Source organism: Pantherophis guttatus, chromosome 7 (assembly GCF_059756535.1).
Source record: "Pantherophis guttatus breed Tessera chromosome 7, ASM5975653v1, whole genome shotgun sequence".
Taxonomy (NCBI): domain Eukaryota; kingdom Metazoa; phylum Chordata; class Lepidosauria; order Squamata; family Colubridae; genus Pantherophis; species Pantherophis guttatus.
The window spans coordinates 90590428-90609098 of record NC_142069.1 but is presented as its reverse complement, the minus strand read 5'-3'; the positions used below and the strand labels follow the sequence as shown (position 1 = coordinate 90609098).

Genomic DNA, 18671 nt, shown 5'->3' with positions numbered 1-18671 from the left:
CCAGGTTGGATAGATGTTTCAACAGTTAAGAGTTGGAGAAATTAAATCCTGTCTCTGATAGCTGTTATTGACATTGAAGAAAACCCCAAGAATATGTAGTAATGGTTGATCAAATCTAGTCCTTTTTTCTTGTTGGGCACAATCTTAATTCTTAGTAAGAATTAAGTTTTTCTATTGGATTGGACTGCAAGAAACTAATACAAGCTGTTAGGAACAGTTGGAAGATAAAAGGATAAATCAAAGCCAGTTACAGTTGGACTTTTCAATCTATAGGTGGGGGAAAAAATTGCATAACAGAAAAGTCCACAAAGTGACTATCGGATTCCTTCAATCATAATTAACACACAGTTTTGCAAACAAAGCAATTTACAGTTCTGCTAAAGGAGAATATTCGTAACTCAGGGTTAAAAAGAAGGGCCCGTGGTGCTCTCTTGAGCTTGGGGTTTTTTGTTTTTTGTTTTTTTGCAGATGTTTCATTACCAAAACTAGATAACATCACTGATATTGTTACCTTTTTGGCATAATGAAACTGCAAGAAAACAACCAATCACTGAGCACTAAGGATCCATAAATTACAATTCATGATAATCTATTCAACATTCCCAAATACCTTTTTGTGTGCAAATATGTGGTTGCTAGTGAGCCACTAACTATAGAGAGCAGTTCAGCAGCAGCAGCAGCAGCAGCAAATGACATCATTCTCAGGAACCTATGTGCTTGCCTTTTTCTAAAGGTAAGAAATCTCACTATTATGGTAGATTTCAACTTTTGCCGTTTCAACATTCACCTAGTAGTGCCCCTCCCGAGCCAAGTTAGCTCAAATGTTACATAAAACACTTAAATATAATTTTGTGGCCTTCCTGAATTTCAGCAGCAAAAAATGTGAAGGAGCAATACAAATCTTTCGCCCTCACCTGTTGATCGAAGGCCTTGGGATCCTGTTGGTGAGCCTTGCCTTGGCCTCCCCCTTCCCTTACCAGACAGTGCAAAATGTAACCCTGAATCTTCTGTGGTATGTGGTTTATCAGGCAGGAAACACGCTCAGAGCCTCAGTGGTTTGGTCTTCACATTCAAGGACCACTGTTAGTTGCAAAAAGGTTCTTGGAAATTGGTAACGGAATATAAAGTCTTGCCTTTGGGAGGCTAGGCAAAATAATCAGGATCTTCTCTTGTACCTTCAGTGCTGGTTAGGTCAGCCCTGCTTAGTGCACAAAGTAGAAAGAGCAGCACACACCACTGTGGCCATTGTAGGTGTGATAAGAGACCTGATGCCAGTTAGAGCCCTTTTATACATTTGTCCTACCACGGAGGTTTTTCCTAAATAAAACTCAAAAGGAGTCAAGTAGCCACTTTATTTCTGTGGTTCCTTTGGAATATCAACACTTTGGCTTTGAACACTTTGCTCTTCTTCTGGACTGGAAAACATTAAGTCTCTAGGGATAGCACTGTGGAAGAAAAATCACTCGGCTCTCACTTCCATTTTAAACTGAACGTTTATTATAAAAGGATTGGGTGACTTTGTTTTGTTCGTTGTATTGTCAATTATAGCACGTTAAAAATAGCTAATTGTTTGATTCCTGAGTACCATGCCATCAGACGTGGCAATTCATCTGGGCGCTAAAAAGTAGCCTGCAATATGAAACTGCCTGGAGGCAGGTTGATTATCTTCACTTTTGAACCTTAAAATGCAGCTGACCTATGAATAGCTGCTACAGATTAGGGACATACCCCTTTATTAAATCTACTGCTCACATTTACAATGATTTCAGGTTTACACTTTTTGAAGGTCAAATACCAGAATGGCTTTAGATTTTCAAAATCTGCCAACCGTCACTTCTATCCGCTGAACCGTTTCAAACCATAAGGCAGTAGAAAGACACAACTTAAGATAAGCGGTCTGAAAATTTTCATTTTTTTTCAGGACTATCTGACACGTACAATACAGCTGCAGCACAGTCTGTTCTGCAGCCTCTTATCTGCCACCTCTGTGGACAAAAAGGGTGAGTTAGCAAAGCAATAAATTGCTTCTTTTCTGCACCAAGAAAAATAGAAGGCGTATCACGTATCCCTTCAACAGTAGATATAACAGGCCTGGCTGGTTCAGCTAGGCACTTATTTTCTCACTTGAAAAATAAATCTCTTGGCTGGATGGAAAAATCACTGCATTTGTGCCATTCGACCCATTTTTTAGACACTTTCTTCCAATCCCCGTTCCCAATTACGTGGAGTTTCAACATGAGTCAACAGCCTAAGCAACAAATAGTTTTAAAACGGAAAAGGGAGATTAAAAAAACAAGTTTCATCATCTCGTAAACACTGCCCATCTGCACTGGGGGGGGGAGCATTAAATCTGTAAGCCTATTCAATTTATAGGAATAGCATTCACAACTGGAGGAAAAAGAAGGAAAACTTTATCTGAGGAAAATTTAAGCTCCATACCTTCAGAAGTTTTGGGAATTTAGCTCCACAGTTTAGAAACATCACAAAAATCCCAATTAAAAAATGGGATTTCTCAATACATTTCCACGACTGTGCAGGGTCGGAATATAACATCATTTACATGGGTTTTTTTTTTTCTTCTCCAAAATAAATTAAAACTGAGCAGTTTCTCTAGCTCTAGATCACTTCTTTGGTCCCCAAAATTGCAGAAATGATCTCTGAATAATCAGGGTAAAATAATTAGGAATTGGGGATTTGGATCTACACAACTAACCTACCTAGGTATGTTCAATTTGAAAAGGACCTGGTTTCCCTAAGGCTGAATATAAACCACAGGAGATAAAGAGAAACAGCATGAAATCATGAATTAAGACAATCTTGTCCCTTGCACAGCAGGTTACCTAATGCCTTCCGCTTACCGTAAGAAATAAATTGACTTCATGGGCTGTTTTTTTTTTTTTTTTTACATTTTTTCAACCAGAGTATCAAAAGATGCTTCAACATACTAATTTTTTTTTATCTTATAAAAAAGAGAGAAATATTTTAGAGCCAATTCTAAACAAAGAGCATCCCGATCTGAAAATGGACTACTGTTAAAACTCATTAGATATATTACATGGTTATTCTTTCTTTTTTTAAAAAAAAAAGCACTTGATTCCAGAGATCATTCACTTTTCTAGCTTATTTTTTTTATAAAAAAAAAGAGTTTTTCCTATAGGCTTTGAGAAAACCCACCCCTTCTTCCATATCTCAAAGTCAAAACATTTGTCACACACAACTAGTAAACACAATCCAAGGAAAATTCCATTTTTAGTGCTGCTTGACAATCGAAACCTGTTATTTACTAGCACTGATCATCCAAGTTAATCCCTAAGAGTACAAAGGCCACAATTAATTTTTTTTTTGCCTTCTCCAACACTTTGCACATCCTGTTCAGGAACTTAACTTTCCCCTTAAAGGGGTTGCCTTTTGAGACTGTGAAAGGCCCGTGAATCTGAAATGATCAATTTCTGTCTCAGGGCTCTGAAGTTTTAAAGTTCCACACTCGGCTTATTCATCTTATCTTTCTATTCTACCCTTCCTGCCCCACCAATAACTTTACACATTTTTTTTTTCTATCAAAGATTAAAATTAACAAGACAAAAACTTCCTTGGCTGCCACAGCAGTTGAAAACAGAACACAAGTAGATTCGTCTTGGGACAATTCGTAGATTCCAGTTCGATGGAGGTGGAAAAAAACACTGAGAAAGTCCTTGTCTTCCGTGCCCTGTCCCACAAAGTTGTCCGTCCACGTTTCTCAATGCTTCCTATCCGTGAAATCAGTTTTATAAGAGTAGCGGGGTTCTTTCGCCAGCCGCCTGCTCTTTCTGAAAGAGGTCCTTGATCTGGGACAGCTTATTGTGGATCCGTTCTCTCAAGGGAGGGACGTGATGGCTGGGATCCAAGACGTTGGTGACTCTGCGCTCTCTCTCACGCTTCCATAACCGATATGGGTGTGGCGGGAAAGGAGCCTCGTGTCTTTCTCGGCGCAGCTGAACGGTGATTCCTCCGAGTGCTAGCATAGTCCAGACGGCCAGGAGGATAATATCTACAAGAGGAAGCCACACAGAGTTAGTTAGAACCTGGCTTAGGACCTGGTTATTTATAGGACCGCCTACTACCACAAATAGCCTCCCACCGGCCGGTACGCTCTCATAGAGGGGCTCCTCCGGGTGCCGTCAGCCAAGCAGTGTCGACTGGCGGCCCCCAGGGGGAGGGCCTTCTCTGTGGGGGCACCCACTATCTGGAACGAGCTCCCCCCGGAGATACGGAGGATCCCGGATCTGCGCACTTTCCACCGTGCTCTTAAGACCCTCTTATTCCAGCAAGCCGGCCTGGCCTAATCTTTTCTCCCCTTTCTTTTCAATTTTAAATTGAAATTTTAATTTGTTTTAAATTTATTGGGATTTTCATTGTCGTGGGCTAAATTATTTAATTTGGTTTTAAATTGTTTTTAACTTTTGTATTTCTGTATTTTATCCTGTGCCTGTTCACCGCCCTGAGTCCTTCGGGAGTAGGGCGGTATACAAATTTAATAAAACTAAACTAAAACTAAACTAACTAGTTAGAATGTTTTCACCTCCCCCTTGTCTTCGAAGCCCAAAGGTCTACCTCTTTATCCAGGCTTCCTTGAAGCCTTCTGCCTCAAAAGGCAACGGGACTTCCTTGGTTTTCCCTTGAAGATGTTTCGCTTCTCATCCAAGAAGCTCCTTCGCTTAACAACCGGGGCAAGAAAAGTCGTAAAACGGAGCAAAGTTCACCTAGCCAAATGTCTGATTTTGTGTTGTGGCCCCGCCCTCTGAGCCTGTCCCATCGGAGGAAGAAAGCTCCGAGCATGAGGAAGAGGAGTCAGCCAGCCTCCCTCTCCAGGCCCCTCCCCTCTGGCACTGTCTCAGGAGCCAGCCGAGGGAGAGGAGATTAGCCGGGAAACAGGTGTCTCGGATGAGAGCGAGGGAGAGACATCATTCCTGGACACACACCTCTGAAGGCGTGATAAACGTTTGCAGCAGCTCAGGAGGCGTGCTAGGGATTAGAACTGAGTCACTGGACCACACCCCAGAGACTATATAATAGAGGGTGGTGGCCAGCGATCCCTGTGACGAACAAAAATAAACCTTGGATAGTCACTAAAGCCTCGTCCGAAACTGCTGAGAGGAATATTATTTCTGTTGGACTCTTGTACGCTGAGTATATTATCTTTCTGTTTTGTGGAAATAAATGCACTTGGCAGACGGTGTGTATATCGCTGCCAAGTTGGAGATAAAGACCTGGGTGTGTGCCAAAGTGTTTCCTTAACCCTCGGCTGGCTGTGTTTGTGTGTGTGTGTGGACGGGGACAGATCATCTTGCAACGGAAAACGTTGGGCTCAACGGTGGCCGTAACTCAAGGATTATCTGTATAAATCAGCTTTCGAAAGCTAAGAAATAAGAGAATGCTCTAAACTTAAGAAACACCTAAATCTACTAGGTTCCACTTTGGGTGTTTTTTTAAAAAAAGATTTTATCCTCAGACATTGAATGAGATGGCCTAGAAAGGCTGGTGGCCTTTGGAAATTGCATTAGCCAAGTGCTGAATTGGAGGCATGGAGACCAATTGCAATGGGCACCTCACCATGGAACCAGCCATCTTACTTTCTGGATGGTGCATCTTGGAATGTCTATGGAGATTCTCTGCTATCCAGGTCGTGGTGATCTCAAAGGTGCTTTTTCAAGAAGAAGCTGGACTTTCTGCTTTTTTCCTTGAAGACTTCTTCAGATCTTGGATGAGGTGAAATGTCTTCAAGGAAAAAAAAAACAAAGTCCAGTTGCCTTTTCAAAAAGCACCTTTGAGACAACTATGACCTGGATGATCGAGAATCTCCATAGACTTCAAAACCGTTCAAGCTAAGTCCATCCTCACTGCTTCCATGGTTTCCCCTCAACTTCCATTGGTTCTCCATGGTCTTCAAAACGCTTTTAGAGAAAGAGACGTCACAGGCCTGCTCCAGATGCCCTCACTGGTGAGTCTGACCCACCAGGCACCCAACTTCGCCCAACTCAAAGCTTACCATTAGGTTGGAAGGGCACACTGGTGTAAGTTCTCTTGAAGTCTTCATTCAGAATCCTCCGGAGTAGATCTATGCCGATGTAAGAGAGGCTGGTGTAGATGTAACATGCTGTGGCCAACACTACGGTGTAGGAACCAACAACCGCGCACGTCAAGATGTTGAGCTAAGACAAAGAACACGAATGCCTTTAAGACTGGTGTCCGTCTTATTTGACAGCGCTCTAGGGAAGGAAAGCCATTCAAAGTATATACTGGTGCCAGATTTCACATGGAGGTTTTTTTCTGCTGAGAAATTCAATTCAATAGGCAAAATGAACCAACTTTTCGATAAATCGGGTTTCCAAATTATTTTTTAATGGTCCTTCAACTTCCATACTCAGATGGACATCAAACTTTTGGGGGTTAGAAAGAGATTAGTGGAAAATATAATCAAGCTGGATTTTGCACATGGAAGTTTATTTCGCAAAACCTGTTTGCAGCGGTGAAATCCACTTACCTTTGCTACTAGTTTGGGAACAGGAGTGCGCGGGAGCGTGCGCAAACTACATGCGGGAGCACCTCTTCTGCGCATGTGCAGATGGTAAAAAAACGGGACGTAATGGCATCCCGGCGGGTTGGCGGAGCGTCCCGGCGCTACTGGTTAGGCGAGCCAGATAGAACCGAGGGGGGGGGATTTCACCGCTGCATGTTTGCCTATACAACTAGAAAAAGCAGATCATTTGGGGTCTCATATATTTCTCTGATATTTTTTTTTCCATTAGGGACATAATCATAGTCCAATATCAATCTTGAGTATAGTCCTCCTTAATGATTTTATTTAGCGTTTAGTTTAGTTTACTTTATTGTCTTTGCATGTCGTACAACGAAATTAAATGCCGTCTTCAGTGTGCATCATAACTATAAAAATAAAACACAAACACACATCCTTCACATTCAAACCCAATAGTGCATTAATATTGCACTATATCCATGATGGCACCAGGGTGGATTTGATTTAAAATTGAGTTGATTTAAATCACAATTTAAATCATGATTTAAATCACTAGTAAAAAGGCTTGATTTAAATCAACTCGATTTAAATCATAATTTTTAAAGAGCAACTATCATCTCTGCTACTCCTTTGACCCACCGTTGACTCACCGATAGTCCCAGTGTTGCAGAATATACAGCCTCATGCTACATAACTAAGCTCCATTTCATGCTGAATAAACTCAATTATTTATGTATCTTAAATAGAAAACTATCTTACGATAGATTTTTACCCCAAAAGTTTTTTATTAAAATAAATTCGATAAAAATAAAAAAAATCCGATTTAAATAAAAAAAAATCCAATTTAAATCAAAAAAATCTGATTTTTTTGATTTTTTTTAAAAAAATCATTGATTTTTATCCACCCTGGATGGCACGCATGCCAGAGGTGGCATGCAGAGGCCTCTGTGGGTATGCGTGCTGTCACCAGCTGCTTTTCTGGCTTCCGGCGCACACATGCGTGCCAGCTAATTGGACATTGTGTGTGCTGGAGTGCTAGAAACCTGAAGACCAGGTGGCCGGCACACGCATGTGCACCGGCCTGCTCGTCTTCGGGTTTCCAGTTCTCTGACGCACGCGTGCATGCATTCTAGCTTGAGCACTTGGTGCCAAAAAGGTTCGCCATCACTGCATTATACACTAGAATTCAATATAGTTACTGCTCTGGGATAGAAGCTGTTTTTCCGCCTATTTGTCCTTGTTTTTATTGTCCTGAACCGGCTGCCGGATGGTAATAGTTCTGTTGTGGCTCCGTTACCGGAGCCTGTGTCATCGGCAGGAGAGGACTCCGAGAGTGAAGGGGAGGAGTTGGCAAGGCCTCCCTCTCCAGGACCCTCCTCTCTGGCAATGCCTTCGGTGTCCGCCGAAGGGCAAGAGATAGGGCCAGGGCCAAGCACATACACGCAGCCACAGATGGACAGTGATGAGGGTAATGAGTCTTGGCTGGATCCACGCCAGCGTCGCAGGGATAAGCGCGCGCAACAGAAGAAAAGGCGTGCCCGAGATTAGGCTGAGTCACTGGACCACACCCAACAGGATATAAAAGGGAGCGTGGTGGCCAGTCAAACCTTATGACGAACAAAGCTGAAAGCTTCCACGCCATTCTGCATTGCCAGACTTTTGCTTTAAGATTGGATTATCTCTGGACTTGATTGTAATTATTGAGCTGCTTTCCTTTGATGTATCAGAAGTGGGGAGAAGTTATCTCTCCTCTTTGTAAATAATAAACTCTTGGCAGGCAGCCACTAGGTTGTTGCCATGTTCCGTTATCATAAGGAAAAGGATTTTGCCGGCTGGTTTGGTCTTTAACTCCTGAACGTCTGTTGGGGTGTGTGCGTGGGGTTGGGGACAGAACAAGTTCCAAAAAAAAAAGGGGGGGTGCCCAGGATGTGATGGATCTTTGAAGAACGTTTTGAACTTTCTTAAGGCAGCGGGAGCTATAAAGCTCTTCCAAAGAGGGGAGAGGGCAACTAATGATCCTCTGGGCAATGACGTTGACCCTCTGGAGCGTTGTCCTATCTGCCACTGGGCAATTGGCAAACTATACACAGATGCAGTAAGTTAAAATACTCTCTATGGTGCAGCAGTAGGAGGCCGCCAGCAGTTTCTCATTCAGTTGTTGTTTCCTGAGAAGTCTCAGGTAGTATAATCTCTGCTGGGCCCTTTTGACCAGTGCTGCAATGTGAGCGTCCCAGGTCAGGTCCTCTTTTTATGACAACACCCAGAAACTTAAAACCGATGGCCTTTTTATGAGCAGTTAAGACCTCGTGTTGTCAAAACACAAGGCCAAAGTTTGGTAAAGATAATTCGGCCAGTCGCATTTCCTTCACCTCCCAGCCCAGGAAAATCAAAATTCATCTTCAACTGCAAATAGTACTTACAACTCTGGGGCAGCAGACAAAAATGACTGGAATCACCAAGGCAACGCAAGAGAAAGTGACCCAGAAAACAGCATCGTCTTGAAAAATTCTATAGTCTCCTGGAACAGGGGGGGAAAAAAAAGATTTGTAACCTAGCCTCTCTGTTCATAACTGCCAAATTGTCAAATCCTAAAATGAGGACCATCCTAAAGAAATTTCCTTCCCTAAAGAAAATAACTCACTTTTTGTCAGAGTAATGACGATTTAAAGCTGCTATAAGGCTGTAAAGCAAGATGATGCAATGAGGATAAATCAGCAGGGTTACTGCCACTTTAAGAAGCTGTCTATATAAGGGAGGCCATGAGAGGGTCTCTCTCTCTCTCTCTCTCTCTCTCTCTCTCTCTCTCTCTCTCTCTCTCTCTCTGTCCTGTATTTCGCTCCTGGGTTGTCTCAAAATAGTAGTCACGCTGTAAATATTCTTGATACTTTTGTTAAAAGAAACTTCATAATTTAGCTTCAAGGACTTGACTTGCACTTAAAAAGTTGACGCCGGTGTGGAGATTTTGGCTAAACAGGTAAGTCCTTGACTTACAACCCCAAGGGGCAATATGAGCAGAATTTCTATTAGTTAAGCAAAGGGATTGTTAAATGAGCCACGCCCAATTTTACAATCTTTTACAAAAAAATGGAATTATTTTTGAAGCTAAAGCAAAATAGGACGCTTCTACCGAAAGTCCTACCGATGACGTTACCTAACCTGGTAACGAAACATTCGGGAACTAAATGCCAAGCTCAGAGAGCAAACCACTGCCAAAGTCTAAAACCCCAGCTACAAGCATTTTTTATTATTCCTCTTCTTGCATGTTCAAATTACAGCGGGTATAAACATGGATATGAACACAGGAAATGGGTACGAATAAAAGGGGACATTAGGACATGGACGGAAGGCACGCTGGTGCGCTTATGCACCCCCCATACAGACCTCTTAGGAATGGGGGGAGATCCACAGTAAACAGTTTAAGGTTAAAGTTTTGGGGGTTTGGGGAAGAAACTACAGAGTCAGGTAGTGCATTCCAGGCATTGACCACTCTGTTGACGAAGTCGTATTTCCTGCAATCGACTTTGGTGAGGTTTACCTTGAGTTTGTATCTATTGTGTGCTCATGTATTGTTGCGGTTGAATCTGAAGTAGTCATTGACAGGTAGGACATTGTAGCAGATAATTTTGTGTACTACGTTTACGCCAGACCAAAGGCGGCGTAGTTCTAAGTTGTCTAACCTCAAAATTTCAAACCTGGTGGCATAAGGGATTCTATTGCGAGCAGAGGAGTGGAGGACTCTTCTCGTGAAATACCTCTGGATTCACTCAATTGTATTAATGTCCGATATACAGTGCGGGTTCCAGGCAGATGCGCTGTATTTGATAATTGGTCTGGCAAAGGTTTTGTATGCCCTAGTTTGCAGTACAATATTACCGAAGAAGAAGCTTCGCAAAATTAGGTTAACAACTCTTAATGCTTTTTTGCCAATTCTGTTACAATGAGCTCTGGCGTTTAAATCGTTTGAAATGAGTACTCCAAGGTCTTTGACAGAGTGGAGGGTCCAGAGAAGGGTTTCTACCACTTACCTACTGGAGTGAAGAAAAGTGCAGACGATACAAGAAAGCCCAGCACTACTCCTACAATTAGCATACACGGGATGACAAGGCCAAATAGCCACCAACATCCTACTAGGTGGAGGGCTCCAATGATGCCAGCTGTTGCAGTAAGACCAAGATTGGCTAGAGAAAGCAGGGCAGGGGGGGGATGAAGGAAGAGAAGAGGAGGAAGAGTAAAGATTAGAGCAGTTAAAAATCAGTTTTGCACCGTACCTCATCTTTGCAAGATTACTCGTTATTTACTTTTAAGGTATTTGCTCATTTTCACTACAAGGAAACCAGATCTACCCTAGTCCTTCAAAAACAGAAATAACTGCTTATTGGAGCTTCACTGGGTCCAAGTCACACGGAGGATGGAAGTGAATAACAGAATAACAGGTGAAAGGGACTTTAGAGGACTTCTAGTCCAACCACTTGCTCAAGCAGGAGATCCTATAGTACCATTCCAGACAAATGATTGTCCAGTCTCTTCTTAAAAACTTCCAATGTTGGAGCACCCACAAGTTCTGGAGACAAGACGTTCCACTGACTAATTGTTCTCACTGTCAGAAAATTCCTCCTTAGTTCTAAGTTGGTCCTCTCCTTGATGGGTTTCCATCCATTGCTTCTTGTCTTACCTTCAAACGGATTGGGGAATAGAAGTCTATGGAGATTCTCAATCATCCAGATCATGGTTATCCCAAAGCTGCTTTTCAGACTTTGGAAAATAGGTTGACCCCCTCTTCTTTGTGGCAGCCCCTCAAATATTGGAAGACTGCTATCATGTCCCCCTTAGTCCTTCTCTTCTACTAGAATAGACATAACCCAATTCCTGCAACCATTCTTCATATGTTTTAACCTCCAGTCATCTTTGTTGCTCTTCTCTGCACTCTTTCTAGAACAAAGAGGTCCTCATGAATGCAAAACTTTGCTAAAATTATCCTTTCCAAGGCTATTTATAATTTTTCAAATTAATACCGAAAGGGACTGAGTAAAGGTAAAGGTTCCCCTCACACATATGTGCTAGTCGTTCCCGACTCTAGGGGGCGGTGCTCATCTCCGTTTCAAAGCCGAAGAGCCAGCGCTGTCCGAAGACGTCTCCGTGGTCCTGTGGCCGGCATGACTCAACGCCAAAGGCACACGGAACGCTGTTCCCTTCCCACCAAAGGTGGTCCCTATTTTTCTACTTGGCATTTTTTACCTGCTTTCGAACTGCTAAATTGGCAGAAGCTGGGACAAATAACGGGAGCTCACCCCGTTACGCAGCACTAGGGATTCGAACCTCTGAACTGCCCCTACCTTTTCTGATTGACAAACTCAGAGTCTTAGCCACTGAGTCACTGCGTCCATTTTTTAAATTTCCGCTTTGAAATGTCGAAGAGCGTGTAAATTTATCATTTATTAAACATCCATCCAGCTTTCCCCCATTCTAAAGTTTCACATTCCTATTCATCAAAACAAGTGCCTTAACCACTGACGGGAATAGCAAATTAAGCTTTAATTAATCTTTGACACTATCTTTTTGCAGGGACTCTGGGACCTCATACGATACCTTTAAAGGGCTAATTTTTCAATAAATCTCAAAAAGGGCATTTCCCACGCTCATTTACCAACAAATTCATTAAGGCAGACTTGACCAATCCAAAACATTTCCTCCCAGCTTTCTTTATGTACTAAACTACTTTTTGATTATTTATATCGATTTTTCCTTCTATGGATTTCCCAGCCTCTTCACGTTCTCTCCAGTGGTGGGATTCAAAATTTTTTACGACCGGTTCTGTGGGTGTGGCTTGGTGGGCGTAGCAGGGGAAGGATACTGTAAAATCTCCATTCCCACCCCACTCCAGGGGAAAGGTACTGTAAAATCTCCATTCCCTCCCTACTCCGGGGAAGGTTACTGCAAAATCCCCATTTCCTCCCGATCAGCTGGGACTCAGGAGACAGAGAATAGATGGGGGCGGGGCCAGTCAGAGGTGGTATTTACCAGTTCTCCGAACGACTCAAAATTTCCGCTACCAGTTCTCCAGAACCGGTCAGAACCTGCTGAAACCCACCTCTGGTTCTCTCGTATCAGTGGTTGCTTAACTCGGCCAAAGGAATGAGAAGTGTCACGTCAGAATCGGGATAAATCTGGTTTTCTTTCACGAAACATCAATCTCTCGTCCAACACTCAGCTTCCGACAGCTTTTATCAGGGCGCAAATATAACCGTACCGAATTTCAACTCACCGTCATAGCTGAGAGCCGACGTTTTAGTAATGACGATGAAGAAAAAGAAAGCCGTGAAGATAAATCCACTAAAGAATAAACCTAAGGGGGAAAAGTAAAATTAAAAAAAAAAAATTAAAACAGACTTTTCCCACCACCACCCAGAATGTTAAGATTTATACAGATACAGGTAGTCTTTGACCTATGATAGCAAATGAGCCCAATATATCTGTTGCTAAGCTATTTAAGGGCTTCAACCTTTTAAAACCTTCAACCTTTAAAAAAGCTCCTTTCCTTTCACTTTTCAAAAAAAACATTTGCTTTTTTGCTCTCTTTCATCACAACCGTTGCAGCTTTGCTCAGCTTTTTCCCCAAAATCTTAACCAGCATTTTAATTCGCTCTTCTGGAACTTTTATATTTATATCTTTTTACAGATATATACTGTATTAGCTGGAGACTTGTGCTTCACTACGAAACTATGTGCTTGGGCTTAATCAATTGACACTTGCAGCCTGAAACTTAATGTAGAATGTGTAACTCCATAGCATTAGAGTGTGTTAATATAATGCAACTGGCAGTTGGAACAGAGGGGGAGGGGGAGTAGAATGTCCCAGCCCGTAGCATCCATCAGTATTAATCTGACTAGCATCCTGTCAGTGTGTGAGAGAGTTGAGGGGTGTTTGGAAACTCAAACAGTATTTGCTGTGTGAGCAAGAAGGAGACAGGAAGGAGGCTGGGTGTGGCTTAGCTCAAGCTGCTTGCTGCTGTGAAAGCAAAACTGAAACTCCTCTCCTCTGCTTGTGTTTTTGCATTTGGAACAGATTTCTTTTCAGGTGGGGAGGGGGATACAACTCCTTAGCATCAGAGCAACTTTTCTTGCAAGATAAGGAGAAGACAATCGTGGAAAACAGAAGTGCCAAAAATGGGACACTGCCTAGGGGTGTATCTTGAGAAGGGCTCACTCTACAGATAGTAAGGCCCAAAAAAGTTCACAATGCACAAGGAGTAGCACTGGCATCTTGTAATCTTTATGTCTATCTAACTGGATAGAACAGGGGTCAGCAACCTGCGGCTCTGGAGCCGCCTGTGGCTCTTTCTCCCTTCTGCTGCGGCTCCCTGTCACTCAAAATATGCATCTCAACCACCAATGTGCAACACCCGCTGGCACGCAATTTATTGAGCTTTTCAACCCCAGTAGGCCAACCATGGATAAGTCCAAGAAAAGAAAAGTTTCAGAAGAAAACAGGACGTTTAATTCAACTAGATATGCTAGTTTTGTGGCTGCTCAAGAAATAAGTCAGGCACGGGAAGGGTTTTGTGGCTTCCGGTGTTTTCTTTTCTGTGGGAAACGGGTCCAAATGGCTCTTGGAGGGTTTAAGGTTGCAGACCCCCTGGGATAGACTGACAATCCTGGTCAAGCTGCATGGAACTGGGGCTCCAACATTTAAAGGACCATATATTTCTTAATCCTCTTCCATTTAAAAAAAGGGATCTTTTCTTCACAATAATGAAATTGTCGGCCCTGCTTCGCCGGGACTGCAATTCCGGCGGGGACGGAGGCAAACAGGTCGCGCCATTCCACATTCCAGCCCGGGAAGCCTTGCCTTGTCTCCGCCTGTCCTCCTGATGACAGCTGATGGATCCCACTTCTGCCCACTGTTCCCAGGGTCGTCATCCTTTCCATTACTGCCAGACGCACTACCGCCCCTCAGCTGAGAGGCGGACAGGATCACACCTGCACAGACGCCATGCCGGCTACAATAGCCACCATTAATCGGGGCTGACAGAGAATATCCACAGCTCAACGGCCCTGGACTAATTGCGGCTTGCTAGCCCAGAAGGGATGCAGCTGGAGCCCTCCATCGGAGGCAGGATTTGGGGGTGGAGTAGCGGGGTGGGGCGCAATGGGTTTAAAACGGTGGTGGGAGCACGAAGAGGCTAGAGCTGATAATATTTCACTGAAACTGCACTGGGTGATTGTTGGAGCGTGCCGGATCGCGGAAGGTAAAGCTTTACAACATCCTCCGCCCTGTTGTCTAGTGTTTCCTTTCCCATCTTGATCCGGAACCTGAGAGAAATGTTTTTTCTGGATTAAATTGAGAAGCGTGTGTGCCCCATTTTTTTGTGTGTGTGTTCAAAGCGTTGAGCTGGGCTTCCAGATTCTAGACATCAATGCAACGATTCCATAGGATTGACACCGGACAAGGCCAACCCTGATGGGACCGGCCTACCCCTGAATCAAGCACCCCTCCTAACAGTACCTGTTTTCCAGAATCTGTGTCCGAAGAAGCAGATAAAGAGACCGAGAAAAGCCAAATTGGTGAAAAATATTTTGGTGGACAACCTTCCTATAAACAGAAAAGAGAATGAGAATTAGGCTCTGGTTGATAATCGCGTCCTCTCGTCAACAGACATGGCTTCCCCTCATCAGCTAAGAGAGGAAGACCCTCCAGAGTAAATAAGGGCTGTAGAAAGATTAGCTCAAGCCATGGGTGTCCAACCTTGGCGACTTTTGAGACTTGCGGACTTCGACTCCCAAAATTCCCTAGCCAAGATGGCTGGCTGGGGAATTCTGGGAGTCGAAGTCCACAGGTCTTAAAATTGCCATTCCTGGATTATTCTAGAGTTATCAAACCCATTTGGAAAAACCAATGACCCTATGTTATTAAATCCAACACGGTCAAAATGTTGGAATGGTGATTATGGTTGTGTGACCTAAACTCTGGCTGTTGTTTTTTTTTAATATACAGAGCTTCTATTATGTCATTGTGGCTGCCATCTTGATTTTTTTTTTACCATAAACCAATATATTTCCTAATGCCTAAAAATTATCCCTAATTTGGCTCTAACATCCTCCATACTTGCTGGCTGTTATTCACTTCAAGGATATCTTCCTGATATGCTAAGAAAGTTCAATAAAACTCATTCAGCCCCACTTTTAACATCCTCTTGATAATTCCTCTGATTTATTCCTCTGATGCTTCCTTTCTCCTCAGCTCTATTCTCGAAATACAAAGATGGATGTTAAATTACGGAGGATACAGGAGATCCTCAACCATACAGTATGTTGGCATTGCAACAGCCCTATGTCAACTCGCAAAGCATCCTTGGCACATATTCCATGCTTATCTCTCTCAAGGCTGTATCCCAGGGTTACCTACAGCAGCCGGAGGGGAGTGACCTCCACAACCCTTGAAATTGCTCCGTTGGCGAATGTGATTGATGACACACCCTGAGGGGATGGGGGGGGGGAAACAGGGTCATAATTGGTGTGTAAATTACATAGGATCAGAGATGGCTTCACTTGGGAACGTGTCGATATGAATCTCCTAATAACTAACTGGATTTCTTTTCAAGCTTGGCTCCAGGCTCATGATTTAGTCAGAACCCGGACAGCCTACACATTGCTGAAGCACCTCCCCATTTTAAACATCCATCAAAAAATGTGTAAAAAGGGAGAGGGGTTTTCACTTCATAGCGGCGGCTGCCATTTTGATATTTTCGGGCCCCCGTGGATGCCTCTACACAACCGCGGAATGCTCCGTTGACTTACTAAAGGTGTAGCAGTTATTCACCAAGGCAGAGAGGCTGCAGGCGTAGGTGTGAACGGGCACGTATGCAGCTGAAGTGTTCCACTTCGGATCTCTCACGATGACATTGTAGATCACGCCTTGCCCAGGAAGCGACGAGAAGTATAGGTCAGTTCTGTCTTGGCTGGTTAAGGTCATCATCTGGGAGGACATTAAAAAATAAAAATTAGAAGGCGCATGAAGAAAAATGGGTCACACATCCTGTCTGTCTGTCTGTCTTCATCTATCCACCAATTATCTATTGCCTGCCTGCCTATCTCTCTATCTGTGTATTTTCTATCAATCGCAGATAATGATGGGTAGATAGTAGATGGATGGATGGACGGACGAATGGATGGATGGATGGACGGACAGACAGAGATGGGTGTACAGATGAAAATCTATCTATCTCCATCTATCCACCCATCCGTCTGTCTGTATCTATCCATCCATCATTATCTATCTTCATCATTATGTGTCCACCCGTCTGTCTATTATATCTATCTATCTACTATTATCTATCTGTTTACCTACCTATCATAGATAATGATAGGTAGGTAGGAGTAGGTAGGTAGGTGTCTGTACCTATCTATCTATCTATCTACCTGTCTGTCTGTCTCTCTCTCTCTCTCTCTCTCTCATCTATCTACCTACCTACCTACCTATCATAGATAATGAGTAGATAGATAGATAGACAGACAAACAGCTAAATAGATAGGTGTCTGTCTCTATCATTATCTCTCTACCTACCTATCATAATTGGTAGGTAGGTGGATGGATGGATAGATATAGAGAGGTAGATAGATACATAGAGATAGATAGATAGATAGATAGATAGATAGATAGATGATAGATAGATAGATAGATAGATAGATAGATAGATAGATAGATGATAGATAGATAGATAGATACGGTAGGTGATAGATGATTGATAGACAGACAGCTAAATAGATTTAGTGTCTGTCTGTCTCTATCTACTGTATCTCTATCTATCCTCTCCCTCTCATCCATCCATCTATCTACAGTATCTATCTATCTATCTATCTATCTATCTATCTATCTATCTATCTATCTATCTATCTACCTATCTACCTACCTACCTACCTACCTACCTACCTACCTACCTACCTATTGCTGTGTCTAATAATCCACAGATTTAAAGATTCCCATTGGGGGGGGGGGAATCTTCAAATCAATAAAGTTTCCAACCCTCATCCGCAATGAAAACCGGCGTGACTTACTTTAGATCCGTAAGCCTGGATGCTTTGGACTTCTGACATTCTTCTCATATGACTCACAAACGTGGCTTCCGACAAATCATTCTCGGGCAAAAAATACTGGTACACATCATAAGAGAGTCTCCACCTGGAATCCAGACTGGTTTCCGAATCACAGGATGGTGGGTTTGCCCCTCTGAACAATAAGAAGGAAATTGGAGATGGTTTGGACTTTGGAGAGCCACATCTTCATGCCAAGCCTCCAGAATATTTAAATTCTTGTTCCCCCATACCCAGTCACTTAAAAGAATAATTTCAAATAGAAAGAGAAACTTATGGACCTCAAGAGCATTTCAGCAAGTGATAGCAACTGGATACCTTTCCTTTTTTTTTTTGCTTTAATTTATATGCCGCCCTTCTCTGGAGACTCAGGGCAGCTTACAGTGCGTTAAGCAATAGCCTTCATACTTTTTTTGTATATTTATATAAAGTCAGTTTATTGCCCCCGCAATCTGGGTCCTCATTTCACCTACCTTTCAAAAGGATGGAAGGCTGAGTCAAACTTGAGCCTGGTCAGATTTGAACTTGCAGTAATTGCAAGCAGTAAATGTTAATAACAGTGTGCTTTAGTCCACTGTACTACAGGCTCTTTCCTTGACCTCATAACTGAGTCAAACCTGGTTAGAACTTGGACAAGAGACCACGAGAAAACACCAGTGGGGTGGACTAGATAGTAAAAAAAAAAAAAACCAATAGAAAAAGACAATGGCAAACCACTTCTGAACCACTGCAAAACATTAAGTAACAGTAAAGGTTCCCCTCGCACATACGTGCTACTCGTTCCCGACTCTAGGGGGCGGTGCTCATCTCAGTTTCAAAGCCAAAGAGCCAGCACTGTCCAGAGACATCTCCGTGGTCATGTGGCTGGCATGACTCAACGCCAAAGGCGCACGGAACGCTGTTCCCTTCCCACCAAAGGTGGTCCCTATTTTTCTACTTGCACTTTTTACGTGCTTTCGAACTGCTAGGTTGGCAAAAGCTGGGACAAGTCACGGGAGCTCACCCCATTACGCGGCACTAGGGATTCGAACCGCTGAACTGCCAACCTTTCGATCGACACGCTCAGCGT

At 43.1% G+C, this 18671-nt stretch overlaps 1 protein-coding gene across 4 annotated transcripts in view; it reads right to left on the bottom strand.

The window, feature by feature from the left end:
- Positions 1-1474: 1474 nt before the first annotated feature.
- TM7SF3 (transmembrane 7 superfamily member 3) overlaps positions 1475-18671 on the bottom strand; it is a 31696-nt gene continuing 14499 nt past the window's right edge. For all 4 annotated transcript variants that reach the window (XM_060694905.2, XM_060694907.2, XM_087873455.1 and 1 more), the window contains exons 5-12: positions 17567-17738; positions 16310-16487; positions 15018-15104; positions 12777-12857; positions 10540-10692; positions 8935-9032; positions 6026-6188; positions 1475-4027 (exon numbers count right to left, since the gene is read on the bottom strand). In XM_060694905.2, the coding sequence (XP_060550888.2) occupies positions 3765-4027; positions 6026-6188; positions 8935-9032; positions 10540-10692; positions 12777-12857; positions 15018-15104; positions 16310-16487; positions 17567-17738 (1195 nt within the window). In that variant the 3' untranslated portion in view covers positions 1475-3764. The remainder of the gene's footprint in view (positions 4028-6025; positions 6189-8934; positions 9033-10539; positions 10693-12776; positions 12858-15017; positions 15105-16309; positions 16488-17566; positions 17739-18671) is intronic.